At 33.5% G+C, this 20,489-nt stretch overlaps 4 protein-coding genes across 4 annotated transcripts; all 4 read left to right on the top strand.

The window, feature by feature from the left end:
- The first annotated feature begins 2,360 nt into the window (after positions 1–2,360).
- Positions 2,361–2,717, top strand: LOC140177154 (secreted RxLR effector protein 161-like). Its single transcript, XM_072209952.1, has one exon. The coding sequence runs from the start codon at positions 2,361–2,363 to the stop codon at positions 2,715–2,717; it is 357 nt and encodes a 118-aa protein (XP_072066053.1).
- A 5,383-nt stretch (positions 2,718–8,100) lies between these two features.
- Positions 8,101–8,753, top strand: LOC140177153 (uncharacterized). The gene is made up of 2 exons (XM_072209946.1): positions 8,101–8,227; positions 8,440–8,753. The coding sequence occupies exons 1-2, from the start codon at positions 8,101–8,103 to the stop codon at positions 8,751–8,753; spliced, it is 441 nt and encodes a 146-aa protein (XP_072066047.1).
- Positions 8,754–9,980: 1,227 nt separating this feature from the next.
- Positions 9,981–11,095, top strand: LOC112727095 (uncharacterized). The gene is made up of 2 exons (XM_025776727.1): positions 9,981–10,154; positions 10,220–11,095. The coding sequence occupies exons 1-2, from the start codon at positions 9,981–9,983 to the stop codon at positions 11,093–11,095; spliced, it is 1,050 nt and encodes a 349-aa protein (XP_025632512.1).
- Positions 11,096–16,741: 5,646 nt separating this feature from the next.
- Positions 16,742–19,995, top strand: LOC112748336 (NADPH-dependent aldo-keto reductase, chloroplastic). Its single transcript, XM_025796559.3, has 7 exons — positions 16,742–17,094; positions 17,196–17,246; positions 17,495–17,571; positions 17,667–17,754; positions 18,288–18,563; positions 18,743–18,988; positions 19,718–19,995. Exons 1-7 carry the CDS (start codon positions 16,972–16,974, stop codon positions 19,802–19,804), a joined length of 948 nt encoding a protein of 315 aa, XP_025652344.1. The 5' UTR covers positions 16,742–16,971; the 3' UTR covers positions 19,805–19,995.
- The last annotated feature ends 494 nt before the right edge of the window (positions 19,996–20,489 follow it).

The raw sequence follows: 20,489 nt of genomic DNA, 5'->3' as shown, positions 1-20,489 counted from the left end.
TGAAAGGAAAAGGTGGTAGGGCACTCATCCCTCGGAATTATTCCTCCTGAGAATACGATTTCTCTCTTATTGCAAAGTGGTAGGGCACTAACCCATAGAATCATGCGAAAACCAGCGGAAGGTGGTAGGGCACTCTCCCTCGGAATGTTTTTCTCTGAAAGAAGAAGGTGGTAGGGAACTCATCCCTCGAAATTATTCCTCCTTATGCGCAACAGAGAGACTAATCCGGGAGTTGTCGACCAGATTTTGTGTCAGGTTTGGCATTAACTAACATGTGATATCACAGACAATAGGACATGCATTCATCATGTGCATCTCTTATGTGCTTGTTTGCTTTGACTACTTGCAGTTTGCCTAAATGTATAACATGCCTACTTGCATCTTGAATTACATGCTATATTTGAATATTAACTGTGTATTACTTGCTTGCATTATTTGTTATTGTCTGGTGCTGAAGAGGTTAGGTAGACGGTGGCGATGGGGTCGCACGGAGGTTAGGTTGGCGAAGGCTGTGGGATACAGCGGTGTGACTAGTTTTAGTTAGAAATCCCCTAAGTTTAGATACCATTGTTTATTGTTTATGGTTTAAGTTATTTATTTTTGCTAAGCTTAGATATCTGATTGGTGTGAAGTTCTAGAATTACCTTCGGCGTCCCGGAACTTTACATCTTACAAATTGGGCACTGTTACCATACTGAGAACCTCCGGTTCTCATTCCATACTTTGTTGTTGTTTTTCAGATGTAGGTCGTAATTCACCTCGGTAAAATTGTAGACATGGTGACAGAGTGGAGTATGGTTCCTTCCTTGTTTACTTCTGTTTTATTTTGCTGTAGTACTTTCTCTCACCTTTCTGTTTTAGACTTTATGAACTTAGAGGCTTGACTTGAGAGATAAGTTGTATAAGTTGTTTTAAACTTCAAAAACCCTTTGTATTTCAGTTTAGCTAGTCAGCCTAAACGCCATAGGCTGTGACTAGTTCTCTTTTTGGTATTTCATACTTATATATATATATATATATATATATATATATATATATATATATATATATATATTGTTAATTTGATTATTGTCTTGTGTATCCTGAAGTTATCTACAAGGTTTATATGTATTATGTCTTGTCCTATTTGTGCCTACGCATTTAGTTGTCGTGTGTGAACGCTTCGTGTTTTGTAATTCCGCTTTATGCAATTTGAGCTTTTATTCCTTTATCGGCCTTCTAGTATTACTATTTCTTTCTTTATATATATAATATTATACGAGCCTTAGAATTTTTGTTATACTTCATTATCCTTTACTTTATGGCGCGGGGTAAGGCTTTGGGTAACGGGGTGTTACAATTAAAGAGATCCATAAGAGAAAGGAGAAGTGCAATTTGGAATTAATATATTGTCTATCTCCAAGAACATGAGGATGGCATTGGTTTGACAGAAAATGACCCAATCAATTTTCTTCAAGCCATGCAAAGTTCTAACTCTGAAAAGTGGATCGATGCCATGAAAGAAGAGATGAAGTCTATGAAAGACAATGACATTTGGGATCTCGTGGAATTACCTGAAGGTGTGAAACCAATTGGTTGTAAATGGATATTTAAAACCAAAAGGGATTCTAAGGGTAATGTCGAGAGATATAAAGCTCGTCTAGTCGCTAAAGGCTTTACTAAAAAAAGAAGGTATAGACTATAAAGAGACTTTCTCTCTAGTATCATCGAAAGACTCTTTTAGAACCATAATGGCACTAGTAGCTCATTTTGACTTGGAGCTACATCAGATGGATGTAAAGACAGCGTTTTTTAATGGTGACATTGATAAAACGATGTATATGGTACAACCAGCAAATTTTGTATCAGGTGATTCAAAATTTATGGTTTGTAAGTTAAAGAAATCCATCTATGGTCTCAAACAAGCTTCCCGTCAATGGTATCACAAGTTTCATCAAGTCATTACCTCATACGGTTTTAAGGTGAATATCATAGATGAGTGTGTATACCGCAAGTTCAGTGGGAGTAAATACATTTTTTTGGTCTTATATGTTGATGACATTCTACTTGCCAGTAACGATATAGGCTTGTTGCATGAAACTAAGAAATTTCTATCGAACAAATTTGAAATGAAAGATCTTGGTAATGCCTCTTTTGTATTAGGAATCGAGATACTAAGAGATTGTTCTCAAGGTATTCTTGGATTATTACAAAAGAATTATATCAAAAAGATTTTAAGTAGATATGGCATGGAAAGTTGTAGACCAATGGATACACCCGTAGTTAAAGGAGACATGTTCAGTCTCAAGCAATGCCCTAAAAATTATCTTGAAAGGACAGCAATGCATGATAAACCTTATGCATCAGCACTAGGGAGTTTAATGTATGCTCAAGTCTGCACACGTCCCGATATAGCATTTATAGTGGGAGTATTGGATAGATACTTGAGCAATCCGGGCATGGATCATTGGATAGTTGTTAAACGCATAATGCGCTATCTGAAGAGAATAAAGGATTGCATGCTTACTTATCGGAGATCAGAAAATTTGGAGAGAATTGGGTATTATAATTCTGATTTTGCGGGATGCCAAGACAGTAGACGCTCTACTTCAAGCTGCATCTTCATTTTGGCTGGAGGAGCTATTGCATGGAAGTCTAACAAACAGACTCTTGTAGCTTCCTCAATAGTAGAGGCAGAATATGTTACTTGCTTTGAGGCATCCAAACATGGCATATAGTTGCAAAACTTTGTTAATGAGCTTTTGTATAGTAGATGACATTGAAAAGCCATTAAAGATATTCTGTGACAACAAGTCAGCAGTATTATACTCCAACAACAATAAGAGCTTGACAAAATCGAAACATATAGACATCAAGTTCTTAATTGTCAAGGAAAAAATTAAAAAAAAAAACAGATTTTCATAGAACATATAGGAACATAATATATCCTAGCAGACCCATTAATCAAGGAATTGATCCCTAAAGTCTTTCATGGGCACACTGCTCGGATGGGTGTCAATATTTGTGATGCCTTGATTTAGTGGGAGTTTATTTTATGCTATATGTTCTATGACAGATATTGAATTATTTTTCTGCAGAATTAAGTTGATGGTTTATTTCATGTTATGTGAAATATTTATTTTGCAATATTTGTTTTGTATTTGATTTCAATAAAGTTTTAAAGTTGGAATAGTTGGAAATAGACATGCATGAGATCACTTGGCATGTAAATTCCATATTACTCATCCAAATTTGATCTATGTCGTTAAGTATATTAGGATGGTGATTGTCGTGGTTTAGTCACGACATTAATGTGATAAAAGCTGCGGTAGTTCCATATCTAATGTATGAGACGGACCAGATTGTTAAAGTAATGAGAGAAATAACATTCAAATGCGCGCATAAAATTTATAAAATGTGACTATGTCAAGAAAGAATATATGTATAGGTAAAGTGGGAGATTGTTAGGAAATTATTTTAATTTCCTAATTTGTTTGTGTGCAATACATATATTAATTATAATCACAAATTATGCTATTTCAAATTAAATGACTTATATATTAGTGATCTCATTTATTATTTTAAATGCTAAATTGAATAAGTCATTATTACTTTTGATTTGGAATTAAATGAGAATAAAATCGGATATTATCTTTTGTTCTTTAGATAATTATCTTTTGGATTTTAGATATATTATCTTTTAGACTTTAGATACTATTTTATTTGGGATTTAGGGTTTAATGGGTGCCATGCTCAAATGTAAATAGTACCTTCAGGATTTCAGTCCCCAATATACCAAAGCCGCCTTTGTTGCTCTTTCCCCATCAAAAGAGTTGCAATTCAGCTGCCTAGGGATACAGAAGGTTTTGGTGAAGGAAGATCGAAAGAATTACAAGATCCAAATCTTTCCATTAATTTCTGACTTTTATGAGTAAAGATACGCTTCCGCATTATGATATATTTTGGTGATTTAATATGGATGATTTGAGTTAATAAAATAATTTATTCCAACAGTTAGTTGTTCTTTTTTCCACTAACGCTAGTTTTTTACTAAGACAATTAGTAAGTTAGTTATGATTTGTGGATTAAGAACAATTGTGCTCGCTTGACATATTTTTTGATGTTAAGGATTAACTAGGTGAGATTAATCAATTATAATTACCATAATTATAGTTATGACAAGGAAAGGATTCTTTAACTCAATCCAAGCCAAGGTTCTATTTATGTCTCGAATCACAATTCACTTAGCTTAATTTTGCCTCTTTTTCTTTACTTGCATCGATTGTTCTTTAATTCCTTTATTACTTCATTAATTGCATTTTTATTATTCTTTGATTCTTTAATTTTTCGCTTTATCATTGAAATTTTAATTTCACAATTAAACTTGTGCACTCAAATTATTAGCTCCATGGGAGACGATTTGGGATTTCAAACTCCCATTTGATATTTGTTTTAATTGTGACAAACCTTTTAAATTAATCTTTAGTTGTGAATCACCGTGTCGGTTGAGACAACATGATCTTTACATTTAAAAAATTTCTAAACTGACTTTCGGCTCACACCACCACCAACAAGGCCTAAGCCTTGGCGTTACGTGCCTTCGACCATCATCAAGAAAGTGGTGTCCCATGCCACTCCACTAAGTGCCACGCCAAAATCAAACCAAGCTTTTAAGTGCAACACCACCTCACTTCTCAAGTGTAACGCCAAGACTAGAAGCAACCTCCAAGGAGGCAAGGACGAAGGCGTGCAACACCACTCCTACCAAGTGCCATGCCAAGCCTAAGATCACATGCTAGCCCATGATTTTGATAAAGACCAAACACTGAAGAATTATTCTGTTTGAATTTTAGTTATAATGGGAATATCACTTTTAATTTAGATTGATTAGGAAATATTTGATTTGTTTGAATTTAAAAGTTAGGTTTCAGTTAGAATATAAATAAGTCCAAAGAATTTTTTTCAGGACATCTTATCTTTTATTATTTTACAGTATGTTTTCATTTCTAATTATGAGCAATTAATTCTCTTTTATTAAAATTAGAAGTTTTGGTTATTTTGATGGATTAATATTATCGTTTTTTTACTTTTGATTAATGTATTGATCTTTTATTTAAGAAGTAAGTTCCATTCTTCGTATTAAAAATTAGAATGTATTAAAAAATAATTTTTAATTAACTTAAATTTTTTTATTACCTTAAAAAATGTTAATCACTGAATCAATTTGAAACTTCTTTTCATAATTCTTCAAGTGTCTAAAATTAGTCTTAATAAGTGACACAAAATTAACTAGGATTAGTCTTTAAAAATTGTATGACTTTAAATTAGGAATCGTGCTTACCTCTCATCATAGTTAATTAATCAAGATATTGGCGATTAATTAAGTTAAGAGAAATTTAATTATCAAAGGAATTGAGATTTAATTATTTACGGTTTGGCAATAAATACATCTTTGCATGATTAAAGTAGATAGTAAAAAGTGTTTATCTTAAAATTTAAACATCTTCAAGGCTTTAACACATTCATTTATATTATTTTCTTCTAATCATTCATAATTTACTTTTTGTTACTTCTCTATTTTGACACTTAATTCTCTTCAATCAAGTTTTAAATTTGTCTAATTAAAATAATCAATTAATCATTGTTTGCTCAATTTATTAATTCTCGTGAGAACGATATTCACTTACCATAATATTATTTAATATAATTCAATGCATTTACCAATATATATTCGTGAATTATAGTGTTCGCTCAATCGCTCATCACAGCAACCAGAATATACGCATAAATTTATATTTCAAGTATAAATGATATTTTTATAGGTTATTAATCATTTATATTTTGCATAATTACATAGCAAGGATATGATTCCACGTTTTTTTTGTTCTGCAAATAATAGGGCTACTATTTTTGGTAACAATTGTATACAACATTCTTCTTCTTTTGTTTTTTTTTTTAAACTGCTCTAAAAATCATTTTTCTTTGAAAGAATAATGCAACGTCGCTCATTTTTCTTTATTTGACACCATGTTGGAAGAAAAATGAGTGTTTGAAAGAATAATGCAACCTTGAAAGAATATGCAGCAGCCTCTGAATTCCTAATTTGATGAGAAATGTCTTGTATTAAAAGTGGTGTGCATGGATAGAGTGAAATTAGGTTTGTTTTAATTTAGATTCAATCACAAATATACATCGAATTTATTTTTTAGATTCTAATCCGACTCTAAATCCGATGAAACTTAAATATTTTCGGGACACAATTATACCAGATTTAAATCGGATTTTTAAAACTTTAGCAATAATTTATAAAAAAACTTATTTATAAAGAAACTTATTTATGATGCACTTATTTATAAAGAATAAATTTGTTATCGAAAAGTTGATATCCATATTTAAACTTGAATTTATCTATAATTTTAATTTAATACTTCTTTGATATATTTTCTAATTCAACAAGTGTGATTAAAAATAAAATAATAAGCTTATAATTAATATAATATAATATTAAAATTAATTTAAAACATATATACCTTTTTTAGTTCTTTTAGGATGCACATGAATCGAGTGAAATTGGATTAGTCTTGACTTAAACCCGCCTTTAAATAATGACTGGATCTATTTTTAAAATCCATACTTGATCCTAAACCCAATAAAATTATATCAGACTAGTCTCTAATATGTTCAGATTTAGATCGAATCTTCGAACCAGACCGAACAATATACACCCTTACTATTTCTTCTATTGTGTAATGCTTGGTATAGACTTGAATAATCTTCATGTTGTTCTTTTACTTGTTATTCGGATATTAATCTTCATTATTGATTTAGTCGTTTTACAAAAATAAAAAATAAAATAATAATTATAAATAATTAAGTGCAATTAACAGTAAACATTAAATTGGCAAGAGATATGAAAAACAATATTATTTATTAAGCATTAAACTATATATAGACAACAAATACTATTAAGATTGAGTCTGCAATCTACATTAGCACAGAAAGAAGAGAGAATAAGAAAATATGTTTTTTTTTTTTTTTATATATACTTCAATACATAAAGGATAAAAAAGGATATTTTCAGACAACATATTTTATACTCACATTTTTTTATATGTACTTTTTTACAGTTTAAGAGTAATTTTGGTTGTCAATTAAATTCTCAAATTTATTTTCCATTGTTAAATTAGTATTTTACAAAAGGTTTCTAATAGTTTGTATATCTTGTATTTAATTTATTATCAAATAAAATACAAAGAAATTTTTTTTGTTTATGTATTTTAGTATTCATGTCTCATATTTTTAGTGTTTCTCTAAACCAAATGCAGTCAAATAGTATATGAATTTGGTAAAATTAATTTCTCTTTATTAGAATTAAAAATCGCTCTTATGGTATACACTTAATAATATTCAATCTAATAAAAAAGATATAATATTATTAAAATAATATAACGTTATGGTGGAGGCAGGAGGAGAACGATAATAAAAGAAAAAAAATTGTATGAGAGATGAAAGAAGGAAAATCGAGACATATTGATACTAAAATAAATAGATAAAAGGAAAAGATAATAGAAGAAATGTTTTTCTACTGTAATATAATTAGAGAACGCAAATGCCAATGACAATTTTTGTGTCTGGTTAGTATTATACTATTATATAATAGAAAAGTATTTGTATAAACATACAGAATCAAGAACAGAAAAATTAGAAAAAATATCAATTAATAGAATTATAAGTAATAAAATTTTAGAGAGTACATCAAAAAACTCTAAATGAGTGAGAGAGTGATGGCGCCCGATGAAACGACTTTCTAAGAAGAAGACTTGATGAACCGCAGCACTAAGAAGGTCAAACCTAACGGGGATGAAGTGCTACTAGACGCAGAGGCAGAGGAAAACAGAAGATCAGCGGACATGTGTGAATGGTTTCCCAAGTTTTGAGAGTAGCCAGGAGAAGGAACAGAGGGTACCATCCGATTTTGAAAAAGGAGTGACCTCGTCAAAGCTAAAGTCAAACGGCGGAAGCAGAGTATGTGAAGTCTCTTATAAGGATATACTCTTGATGGGAGGTGCGGGAACATCTCTTTCACCGGAGGAAATTGTTCAGATGATAGCATAGGACTATATGTTGGAGGAGGTATCTAAAGACGGTGCCGGCAGAGCAGCTCCCTTCAATCCAAAGCCGGTGAGATTGGCAGAGTATGACGAATGGTGTCGTCCATGGAAGCTTTCTCTTATTGTCAAGGTACTCGGTAAGAATATTGGATTCGATCTATGGATTCGTGGGTTTACCGTTTTTGGTCTAAGAACGGGGATGTGAAGGTAATTGATCGGACTGGAGAGTTTTTCCTGGTGCGCTTTGACAACGAAGGTGACTATAATCACGCGCTCTTTGAAGGGCCATGGCAGGTGGCAGGACACTACTTGTTAGTATAAAGATGGAGGCCGTTGTTTCAACCGTCAGAGGATGCAATGCAAAACTTAGCAGTATGGGTGAGAATTCCGGAGCTGCCGCCGGTTGAACTCTACACCTATCACTTCCTATGGCGGGCAGGTGGAAAGATCGGAACAATGTTAAAAATTGATCAAACTACTTCTATACACTCTAGGAGAAAGTTTGCCCGCTTATGTGTGGAGGTGGATCTGCGGAACCAGCTTGTCCCAGCTATAAAAGTTCTCGGAAAGGAGTTTAAGGTAGAGTACGAAGGTCTCCATCTTATCTGCTTTGGTTGCGGTAAGTATGGGCATAGAATTGATGGTTTCCCAGAGAGTAGGTGACCGGAGAAGGAGAGCAGAGAAGTTACAATGGAGGGTAGTAAGGTCCTCGGGGATCCTCGAGATGCAACAATGGCGATTATTGCGGACAAGTCGAATTTAACTGTTCCTTATCCATCTCAACCGTCGCCTAATGTGTTGGAACAAAATCCTGTGGCTCAGGGGATTTCAAATTTGACGGCAAGAGCTGATTCTTCAGGAGTGTTTGGGCCGTGGATGTTGGCTAAGAAACCCCAGCGCAGATTTAATCAAAGCAACGGTAATGTTGGGACCTCAATCCAGACAGGTAACCCAATTGGGTCAGGTTCACGTTTTCGATCTTTGGAATATGTAGAACAAGAGGAGTCCAATATAGAAGCACATGTTCATAAAGAAGGTTTTCCATCAAATAAGCACTCAGTACAAGCGGAAAAGACTAAGAAGCTAGAGCTGCCCAAACACACCTCCTCCTCTAAGAGCAGGCTAGCTGGGCCGAAAGGTACTTCTAAAACCCAAGAAGGGAGGAGTTCTCGTGAGAAGGAGGGTGGAGCAAAGAGTACGGAGGAATCATTGGTAAAAGGAAAAGAGGTAGTGGAGGGGGTCTCTAAAGTTAACTTGGAGCGAAAAGATACAGAGTACTGGAGGACTTTAAATTTGATGAAGCAGATGAAGTATGTGGCGGGGGATGAAGAGCTGTTCTTAAATGGCGTGCCTTTCACTCCGATTCATCAACCCTCGAAGGAGGCTCTCGCAGCACTAAAGTTTCTGAGGGGAAATGCGAAAGAAGAAGCACTAGCCGCTGCTAACCCGCCGGATCCTGGATCAACTCAGATTCTTAGCTTATGCCTGAATCAGACGGATTTCCTGGCAGTGGAGGATGAGTCCGTAAGGATGGTGGTGGATACCACACCAGCTTCCTGCTCTACTTGATTAAGGCCGCTTCGGTTGGTTGTCTTTTCTACTTCCTTGTTTATTTTTTCTTATGAATATTATTACTTGGAACTGTAGAGGTGTTAGTAGCAAAGGTTTTTCTACTTTGGTTAAAGATTTATGTAGGAATTTCAATTGCAATATGTTGTGTCTTTTGGAAACTCATCTACCGGGTCCAAAGGCGAATAAGATTGCAAAGAGATTTGGTTTCTCAGATTGGTTTCTTGAAGAAGGTTTTAGTTTTTCAGGGGCATCTGGATTTTATGGAATTCAAATTTTTGGAATCTTGAGGTCCTTATGTCTCATAGACAATATGTCCACATGAAACTTAGATATGGTTTGGAAAGTCCTTGGTTTTTTACGATTGTTTATGGCTCCCCACAAATTGGGTTGAGAACTAGTCTATGGGAAGGTCTGAATATTGCTGATAATTTGACTAGTGAGTGGTGTGTAGGAGGGGACTTTAATTGTGTCTTATCTGCTACCGATACAGGGGTAACTCTGGTCTCTCTAGAGACCATGATCGTTTTGCGAATTGCCTGTTAGAGTGTGGGTTGCAGGACCTGGGCTTTAAAGGTCAGCCGTTTACCTGGCAAAAAGGAATTATTAGAAGACAGTTGGATAGATACGTAACTAATGCAGCTTGGTCCCAACGCTTTAGTAGCGCCGTGGTAAAGCATCTTCCCAAACTCAAATCAGACCATGTCCTAATTTTTCTGGAGCTTTGGGTTGATAGTACTGCTGCGTCCTCCTGTCGTCCCTTTCGGTTTTTGGCTTCATGGTTGACTCATGAGAACTTTAATTCTATGTTGAAGACAAACTCGAAGGATGAAATTTCTTTGGACCAAAATGTGACTAATTTTATGGAGGCCGCAAAGGTTTGGAACAAGGAAGTTTTTGGTGATATTCATCTGAAAAAGAATAGAATTTTGGCCAGATTGAATGGTATCTCCTTGAAACTTGGTTTCGAAGTGAATCCTTTTTTGGAGGATCTCCAAACTGAGTTATGGAAAGAACTGGAAGCAATTTTTATTCAAGAGGAGATACTTTGGAAACAATGTTCAAGATGTAAGTGGATATATTATGGGGATCGCAATACCTCCTACTTCCACAATTTGGCAACTGCTAGAAGACGGAGAAACAGAGTGACAATGCTTAAGAACCAACATGGTGACTGGATAGATGACACGTTTCAGCTTCAGCAATTGGGCATGAACCACTTTCTTTCACTTTATGCTGATGATCAGCCATATGAGAAGTTAGTAGCTTCCGGTCTGTTCCCTACTTGGACGTCCGAAGAGGTTGGGCGCCTGGATCGTATGGTTGCAGTGAAAGAAGTCTCTGCGGCTATCTTTTCTATGGGAGCTTGGAAAGCCCCGGGACCAGACGGTCTTCCCCCTATGTTTTACCAGAGCAACTGGGATGGAGCCTTGTGAAGACCTCAGTTGAAGATTGGGTGAAAAAGGTATTTGTGGATCATACAGAAATAAAGAAGGTTAATAATACCTATATTTCTCTGATTCCGAAAAGGGAGGTTCCTGAGAATTTTAGCCACTTTCGACCTATTGGATTGTGTAACGTCTCTTATAAGATAGTTACTAAAATTATATCCAACATGTTGAAAGAAGTCATGTCCAAACTCATAAGCCCTGCTCAGTGCAGTTTTGTCTCCGGGAGGCAAAGTGCTGATAATATTTTGGTGGCACAGGAGGTTATACACTCTATCAGATATAAGAAAGGGACTTCTGGTTATATGGCAATCAAGATAGATCTTGAAAAAGCTTATGACAGGTTGAATTGGAGATTTATCCAGGATACTCTCCAGGAGGCAGGTTTGCCGCGGAATTTGACCGATCTGATAGTGAGTTGCTATTCGTCTGCAAACATGAATCTATTGTGAAATGGGACTCCTTCGGATCCTTTCGTTCCTTCTAGGGGTATCCAACAAGGTGACCCCATGTCACCCTACTTATTTGTGTTGTGTATCGAACGGCTATCACAAATTATCACAATGGCGTTAAGCATAATATCTGGGAGCCGATCACTCTGAATAGGGGAGGTCCGAAGTTGTCACATTTATGTTTTGCTGATGATATCGTTCTATTTGGGAAAGCATCAATGGAGCAGGTGGAGTTAACTTGCGGTATTCTTGAGCTGTTTTGTCGGTGTTCTGGTCAAAAAGTTAGTTATGATAAGTCTTGCGTCTACTTCTCTGAGAATGTGAATTTCAGTCGTAAGAGGTCACTGAGTGAAGCCTTAGGTATGCAACTAACTTCAAATTTGGGCAAATACCTGGGTGTTCCTCTCCTCCATGGCTGCACTAAAACTGAGGACTTTTAGTTTATTATTGATAGGATGATGAGTCGGTTGAGTACGTGGAAGGCTCGTAATCTCTCTCTGGCAGGCAGAGTTACCTTGACCCAATCGGCTCTAGCTTCAATTCCAACCTATATTATGCAAACCATGAGAATTCCCTTGAGGGTTTGTGATAAGATTGACAGTATATGCAGGAGCTTCGTTTGGGGAGGTAATAACTCTGGTAAGAAAATCCACTTACTTAGCTGGAAAAAGCTATGCTCTCCGAAGAAATCTGGAGGCTTGGGGTTTAGATCCGTCAGAGTGATGAACGATGCAAATCTGATGAAACTGGCTTGGAAGTTAATTCATAATAGGGATTCTCTCTGGGTACAAGTCCTCCGCAGTAAATATAGGTGTGGTGATAATACCATCCCTTTGATGAAGCCTCTTCAATGTATGTCTAACGCTTGGAAAGGTATCTCTCACATTTGGAAACAATTTGAGAGGAACCTTATCTGGAGGATTGGTTCAGGTCAGACCGTGGATTTTTGGAAGCATCATTAGATCCCAGGTGTTCATTGCTTGGTGGACTTTGCCCAAACAGAGGTAACATCGAACATGAGAGATGAAAAAGTCTGTGACTATGTGGTGAATAATAATTGGAATTTTGACCTTATCGGTTACAATTTGGGGGGATGATTGGCTCTCCATCTTTGCCTCTATTAAGCCACCAGAAGCGGAGTTAGGTGAGGATTCGATTGCTTGGATGCTAACACCGAATGGGGTGTTCTCCATAAAATCAGCTTGTTCTGCCCTTGCCTCCCCTGCTAGTTCTGAGAATGCGAGCCTTTTTACTCGAATATGGAAGTTGGAAGCCCCTCAAAGGCTTCGCAGTTTCTGCTGGTTGGTAACCAATAATGCACTTCTTACGAATGAGGAGCGTGTTCGGCGAAATATAGCTCAGTCTGCTTTGTGCGGTGTTTGTGGCAGCAACTCAGAATCTTTGCTCCATGTCTTGCGGGACTATCCAGTCGCATATAGAACATGGAAGAGCATTGATGACAGGTTGGATGCGGAGAATTTCTTCACCAAACCTCTTATCCCTTGGTTGATGGAGAACTTATCTTTTCAATCTCCTTTCAAAGGGGTTCCGTGGCCCCTGCTCTTTACTAGTACCTTAAACTTCATGTGGTTTCGAAAAAACACTTTTGTCTTTGACAATGATAGAGTCCCAGATGAAAGCAAGATTCATGAAATAGCCTGGTATATGGCACAGGACTATCACAGGGCGCATTCTGAGTATATGCGAACTAGGAAAAGAGTGGGGACTTTTGCAAAGAAGCTCATTAAGTGGCAGCCACCTCCTCCTCCTTTTATCAAGCAGAATTCGGATGGCTCAGTTAGTAAGGATGGCAGAGCAGCTTGTGGTGGTATCCTTAGAGACAGCAATGGTCAATTCTTAGCTTGCTATAGTGCGAATTTGGGTGCATGCACTGTGGCTGCAGCTGAGCTTTGGGGCATACTCTTCGGCCTTGAACTAATCATTAACTTGGGACATTCCCATGTCGAAATTGAGGTTGATTCAGCGGTAGCAATGCAGCTATGTTCTCAGGATTCGGGTAACCTACATTCGGTAGGAACTCTTGTATCAGCAATAAAGATCATGTGCAACAGACTCAGCAGCTGGACTCTTCACCATGAATTCAGGGAAGCAAACTCTTGTGCCGATAAATTGGCATCTTTTGGTCATAGTTTAAGCTATGGTTGTCATTTCTTTTTTTCATTGCCACCTTGTATTTCCTTGCATTTCTTTACTGATGCTATAGGAACGGTTCACTCCAGAATAGTTTCTGGTTAGTTTTCTCCTTTTTGGGCGTTTAGCCCCGTTATTAATAAAAAAAAAGAACAGAAAAATTAGGACTTACATTAATGCTTAATTTGATAAATTAAAAAAAGATAATTTTGACGAAAAGATTTTTCGCTTAATCATTACAATTAAAAAACGTGATTTAGCAATTCTTTGTTATCCAATTAATATTATTTTGTTTGGAAATTAACTTTATTTTTAACTAGAAAAAAGCTATATATATATATATATATATATATTAACTGTTTAAATGGTTATTGTATATAGAGAAAGAAAAATTAAAAAAATAAAATACTGACTAATTATTGGAAAAAAAATTGTTTCCAATCTGTAGGGTGAGATTATTACTTCACTATTGGTCTACTGCCACACCATATTTAGTACGCTATATTTAATGGCTTTTTGTATGGTTGTTCTAAAATGACCTTAATTTTTTTTCATGAATATGTTCCTAATAAACTAATCTAATATTATTTTAATATTATTCAAACTCATTATTTTTAGCATGTTTAGATGGTCATTCTTTAGATATATCATGTATTATGGTGCTTTATTTTTTAAAATTTTGTAAAAAACTATTATGATGATCATTTATTGTAAATTATATTTATTAATAATTAATTTAATTTCAAAATATAAATGTGTTAGATTAAAAAATAACAATAAAATTTATATGCTAACTCACTACTCATCAAGCTGGTAATAATATATAAATATTCTTTTTAAAATTGATAGTGACTATTAAATTTTAAATGTTTAACCATTTTTAATATTAAAAATAATAAAATCAATGAGTAATTATTTATTTATTTTCAACAGATGACAATTACTTATTAATAATAATAATATATAGTTTGTTATTAAATTGAAATATTTATATTAGAATTTTATTTTATTTTATTTTTTAAAAATTCACAACATTAATAATTGAAAATGTAGATATTTTTTTATGATTCATGAGTAAAACTTTAAACCCTTTTACTCTTTTACTAAATGGATTTGAGCAAGTACAATTTAACATGAGATAAATTTATCTTTGAATTATCTTTTTTATTATCATAACAAAAGGAACTATTATAAAGAATTGTTTTTATTAAATTCATCTAAAACTATTTTATATTCTAATATTATATTTATTTTTGTAATTAAAATAATATGACCAACATTATTACCTGTTGAAAAACTTACTAATATATTTTGAGAAGGTACGACTGAATTTGGATCTTTTAAATTTTGAATTTTTATTTTAGAGGATAAAGTGTGATCTCTCACCCTTGAATAATTTTTCTCTCATTTTTTCTTGGTTCTACCTATGAAATAAATGGTGAGAGATCACACTTTACCCTCTAAAATGAAGTACAAAATTTAGAAGATCCAAATTTATTTATACTTACCTTTTTATGTATAAGCACAGTTGCATATAATTATTCATGATCCATATAAAACGGAAAGTAAACCAACAAGACGAATAAGAAGATGCACAATTACATTAATTAATGTTATTTCATCACTCAATTTCTCAAATCAAAAACAAAATTAAGCAGGTAAGGAATATAATTTAAACATTAAGAAGATTTAACATATGGAATAAAAATGATAAAATTTATAATAAAAAATTATAAAAACTTAAATAAATAGAAATAAAATAAAAAAAATAAAAGAGATAAAGTATATTAACGAATAATATTGTTTTACAGTTTATATAAAAAAATTAAACAGTAGAATAATGCATTATAGGAGAAGAAAAAATATTATCGATTGGAAGAGCAATTAGTTAAAAAATGAGATTTTTTAATATATGGCTTTTTTATAATAAATAAGTTATGAAATATGAAAATAAATAAAATAAAAAAATGAAATTGTATTTTTATAATAAATTAAAAAATATTCACAACTATGTAATTGATGGTGGGCATATAACTATAAGACAATAAATTACAAAAAAATATTAATAAAAATATTAGATTTGATATTAAAATAAAAATTTAAAATTTAAAATTAAAACTTTTAGTAAAAAAAGCCTCAAACACTTAATGTTATAATAAATTAAATCAAATAATATACATTTAAATTAGTTAAATTAAATAATTAATATAATAAATTAATTATAGTTGTTTGACTCAATAAAATAAGTTAAATAAATAAAAATATTTTATGCATCTATCATATAAAAATTATAATACTTTTAAAAAGTATTAATAAAAAAAACATAAGCGAAAAAATTAATGTAAATTAAAATAAAATTAATTAATTTATTTCAATCAAATTAAATAATTAATGTACTTGATTAATTATAGTTAATATTAAAAAATAAAATATTAAATAATTTAATATTTATTTTAATTAAATTAATTAATTAATATATTTTAAAAAATAAAATAAAATAAGCTAACGAAATGGCATAATTTCTTTATTTTTATTTAAAAGTCTTGAATTTGAGTTTCTCTCATCACTCTAAAATAAATAAATAAATAAATAAAAAATATCTTAAAAAATGTATCATCTAGGATATGATATTAATTGAAGAATTTCAATTTTAATAATGGATGACAGATAGATGGGTCTTTTTCATTTCCATCAAATGCATTGACTATCATTAAATAATTCATTATCAAATATGTCAAGGGAAGAGTCATACATGATACAACTGACGAGTGTTTTTCGCTTCCGACACTTACTAGTTATTAGTTATTACTTATGGGAGCTACTCAAATGAAGATGCAAAAAACATCTTTTTATGAAGATGCTTTGTATAAAAGTGTGATTTATTGATTTGGCCACACTTTAAATAAAAACAACACTTTTATAACATATCAAAATCTAACCCTACACTCCATCATCTAAGGGTCAAAAAGAAAAATCATCACATGAAGATAATTATAATATCTTCATGGGAGTACCCACCATTACTTATTAGTACTAAAATTTAAAACGGCCACATTACTATTTACTAGAAGACTCTAATCTCTAGTCTCTATCCTTTATCCAATCACAATTTGACGTGTGCGCTAACATCATCTTCTCACTTTTCTAAGTCCTAAGGTTCCAAGTTTCTTCTGTATAAACTATAAATAGACTAATAACTAAACACCAAAGCGATTACGCAAGTGATCGTTGAAGAGAATTAATTAATTAATTAAAGAAATTATGGCGGAGGAAATTAGATTCTTCGAGCTGAACACAGGTGCCAAGATACCTTCTGTTGGATTAGGAACTTTTCAGGCTGAAAATCCTGGAGCCTTGGCCAAAGCAGTTACCACCGCTATCAAGGTACACTCACATTTGTTTTTCTACTTTTAAAGTAGAAGAGCTAACCCTAGTGGTGAATGATTATTAATTTATGATTATAATTTTTGTGTTTGACATGTCAGGTTGGATACAGACATATCGATTGTGCTTCATCTTACGGCAATCAAGCAGAGGTAATAATCATTAGTTTACTGAATGATTATGAATTTATGATCTTACCTCTTACTTGCATATGTTCTGTTATTTATAGATTTTTGACTTATTCTTAATTTTTGGTTTACATGAAAATTTGCTTATGTTAGCTGGTGAATTTGTTTATCTTTGGTAAAGTGAAGTGCTCGATGTGTTTGTTAATGTTTGCTAGTAAACTTTTTGCTTTGAAAATAAAAATAAGATAAAGTTGGAATATTGGTCTCTGTAGATTGGCTCTGCTCTCAAGAAGCTTTTTGATGAAGGTGTTGTAAAGCGTGAAGAAATATGGATCACCTCAAAACTATGGTATGCATTCTTCTGAAAATGCTGTGATATTTCTCAATGTTAGAGACATTTGGTTGCTTAGCAACGTTCACTTGGTTTCTTGACTATAAACCCAGGTGCACAGATCATGATCCTGAAGATGTACCAAAAGCATTAGATAAAACGTTACGAGAGTTGCAACTTGACTATGTAGATCTCTATCTGGTATGTGTTATCTTTTATAGACTTGGAAGATTAGGCACTACTTATTGTTTTTTCAAAAGAAATTGTTTTAGTTATGCTGCATTGGTACATGAGAAATTCTTGGAACATTATGGAGCATACAGATATGCCTAAGATGTTCTATGCTACACAACCAGAAGGTTTCGACTAGAACCCTTTTATAGAAATCATACTGGTAGTTAAATACTTAGTAGCATTGCAAAATCATTTTGGCAATATAATTGTCGCAAAAGTTCTGGTTGTAACGGTGATACATCTGAGACACCCGATCCACCCAGAAAGACAATCCAGTATCCCCAAGACCCACATACAGCATTCAAAAAAATTGAAACAATTTTGTAGTGAAAATTTTGTATCGGAACCCAGGCTAAGGCTAAGCTGTGCTTCCCATTCTTTTTCAATTGCATTCTATAAATCTATATTACAAAATAGTAGCTTACAGAAGCTCTTACATGAAAATATTAATTTGCTTAATCGATTTTGTTTTGTTAATTGAATTGATTGATTATGCATAGATTCACTGGCCAGTCAGCATAAAGAAGGGATCAGTTGGAATCAAGCCTGAATATCTTACGATACCAAACATCCCCAATACATGGAGAGCAATGGAGGCCCTGTACGACTCTGGCAAGGCTAGAGCTATCGGGGTGAGTAATTTCTCTTCAAAGAAGCTTCAAGATCTGTTGGATATAGCGCGTGTTCCTCCTGCAGTTAATCAAGTGGAGTTGCATCCGCAATTGCAGCAGCCAAAGTTGCATGAATTCTGTAAATCCAAAGGAATTCACCTATCTGTAAGCAAAGCATCCAGTGACCTATTTCAAAATCTAGATGATTCAATAAATGAATTATTGTTTTTTTTTTATTTGGGAAACATAAAGAAGTTATCCAGAGCTAGTTGAAGATAAATTTGATGCAGCTTCTAATGGGTGTACATATGAACCATTCTGAATTTCTGAATTTCCTTCTCCAGGGATATTCTCCACTAGGTTCTCAATTTCCCGGTCACAAGAATAACCTCCTTAAGAATCCTGTGCTTAATGTGGTTGCGGATAAGTTAGGGAAGACACCGGCACAAGTGGCCCTCAGGTGGGGTCTGCAAGCAGGGCATAGTGTACTGCCAAAGAGTGCTAACGATGAGAGGATCAAGAGCAACTTTGATGTCTTTGACTGGTCTATCCCTGACGATCTAATGGCAAAGTTTTCTGAAATTAAGCAGGCAAGTGATAAATTTAATCTACTTTTTTCATAGCTACTTTGGTGGTTAGTTCAACTAGCCCAAGAGTCTTCCATAATGTTTTGGCCACTAACCCTGCAATTTGTTATCATCTAGAGGAAGGTTGACACATTATGTAATAAGATTACTGTTATTTCATATTACCAACCAGAAATGTTGCCATCTTCTAAATTATGGGTAATGTTATAATGACTTGTTTGGAAGACTACCAATTAGGTTCTACATGGTTAATGTAGATTACCTCTTAGAAGGTAATATGGATTACGTAAAGGTAATGCTACGGTGAAGAGTGAAGTTTTGGTGAATAATGAAGGTTGCTTATGCACATGTTTCTTTATAAATTTAGTAATAATCTTCCTTCTTTATCTAATTCTAATTTTCACCAAAGAAATTTCCTTACAGTAATATTCAACAAAAGAAAACGGTAATGTATTGACCACTTCAAAGTTTTCTTTGTGAATCTTTTCTTACACTTCTTATCCTACAATATTTAGGCAATTTATTCTTCCTGCTACTCTAAAAAAAAATCTAATAGTTTTTGAGTTTCTCCTGGCACTTATTTTTCTTCTAGCATATTTGTTGACGCCATAATTCATTATTTATGCCTGGCACAACAATAAGTATGTTTATCAGAATGTAAATAATAATAATAAAATAAATAAAGATAAAACGAAGCTTCTTTTAAATAACACTGGTATTTAACTCATGCAGGAGAGGGTTATTGATGGTACTGGATTATTTGTGCATGAAACTTATGGTGCATATAAGACTCCTGCAGAACTCTGGGATGGAGAATAGAGGGGTTTGCAGCATCAAGATGGCAATGGTGATAGTACAAAAGTTATTGTGGACAATTATTTTCTTTGCCATGTGATATTCTATTCCAAACTGTATTATATGTTGATCTATGCTATGCTGTATTAAATTTTTATGTAATAAATGATTGTTGTATTTTAAATTCTGTTAAACTTATTTAAAGAACTTGTTTATACCATGACCCAAAATAAGGTCAAGCAAAGTGTTAAATCCCACCAAAAAAAGTGGTCTCCTTTATCTCTAGAGATAGGGTACGATGCAGCTAGTCTGAACCCAAGAGGTTGGGTACGATGCAAGTAGTCCGACCTTGTTTATTTAAATAAGTAATTACCTCTTAAATATCTCCTACTATTTTTATCTCATCTAGAAGGTAGGTCTCAATAAATTCCTGAGATAAAAGAATGGTTATCCATCAATAAAGGTGGAATTATTTCAAAAAATAGTTATTTATTCTACTATAAATACACTGACACTCTTCAGATATATTGAACTCAATCTACTAAAAACCTGTTTAAAGTACTTGCTAACTTAAATATCTGAGTCTCTTACAGGTATCACCCTCAACTTCTCACGAATAACTCGGACGGTGGCACCTTGGCTCCAACACAAGTCGGACGCTGCCTCAGAAGGAGTTTGGCCCTCACGTTCAGGCTCAGATCACTGTTTC

The sequence above is a fragment of the Arachis hypogaea genome, chromosome 2 (assembly GCF_003086295.3).
Source record: "Arachis hypogaea cultivar Tifrunner chromosome 2, arahy.Tifrunner.gnm2.J5K5, whole genome shotgun sequence".
NCBI classification, from domain to species: domain Eukaryota; kingdom Viridiplantae; phylum Streptophyta; class Magnoliopsida; order Fabales; family Fabaceae; genus Arachis; species Arachis hypogaea.
This window is presented reverse-complemented; position numbering and strand designations above follow the sequence as displayed.

Bases quoted from the DNA above. Each gene is read 5' to 3' on its own strand.
- LOC140177154 (XM_072209952.1), top strand. From the start codon at position 2,361: ATGTATGCTCAAGTCTGCACACGTCCCGATATAGCATTTATAGTGGGA.
- LOC140177153 (XM_072209946.1), top strand. From the start codon at position 8,101: ATGTTGGAGGAGGTATCTAAAGACGGTGCCGGCAGAGCAGCTCCCTTC. The intron at 8,228-8,439 runs GTAAGAATATTG...TTCAACCGTCAG, and splicing joins TCTTATTGTCAAGGTACTCG to AGGATGCAATGCAAAACTTA.
- LOC112727095 (XM_025776727.1), top strand. From the start codon at position 9,981: ATGAAACTTAGATATGGTTTGGAAAGTCCTTGGTTTTTTACGATTGTT. The intron at 10,155-10,219 runs GTAACTCTGGTC...TGTGGGTTGCAG, and splicing joins TATCTGCTACCGATACAGGG to GACCTGGGCTTTAAAGGTCA.
- LOC112748336 (XM_025796559.3), top strand. From the start codon at position 16,972: ATGGCGGAGGAAATTAGATTCTTCGAGCTGAACACAGGTGCCAAGATA. The intron at 17,095-17,195 runs GTACACTCACAT...TTGACATGTCAG, and splicing joins CAGTTACCACCGCTATCAAG to GTTGGATACAGACATATCGA. The intron at 18,564-18,742 runs GTAAGCAAAGCA...TTCCTTCTCCAG, and splicing joins CCAAAGGAATTCACCTATCT to GGATATTCTCCACTAGGTTC.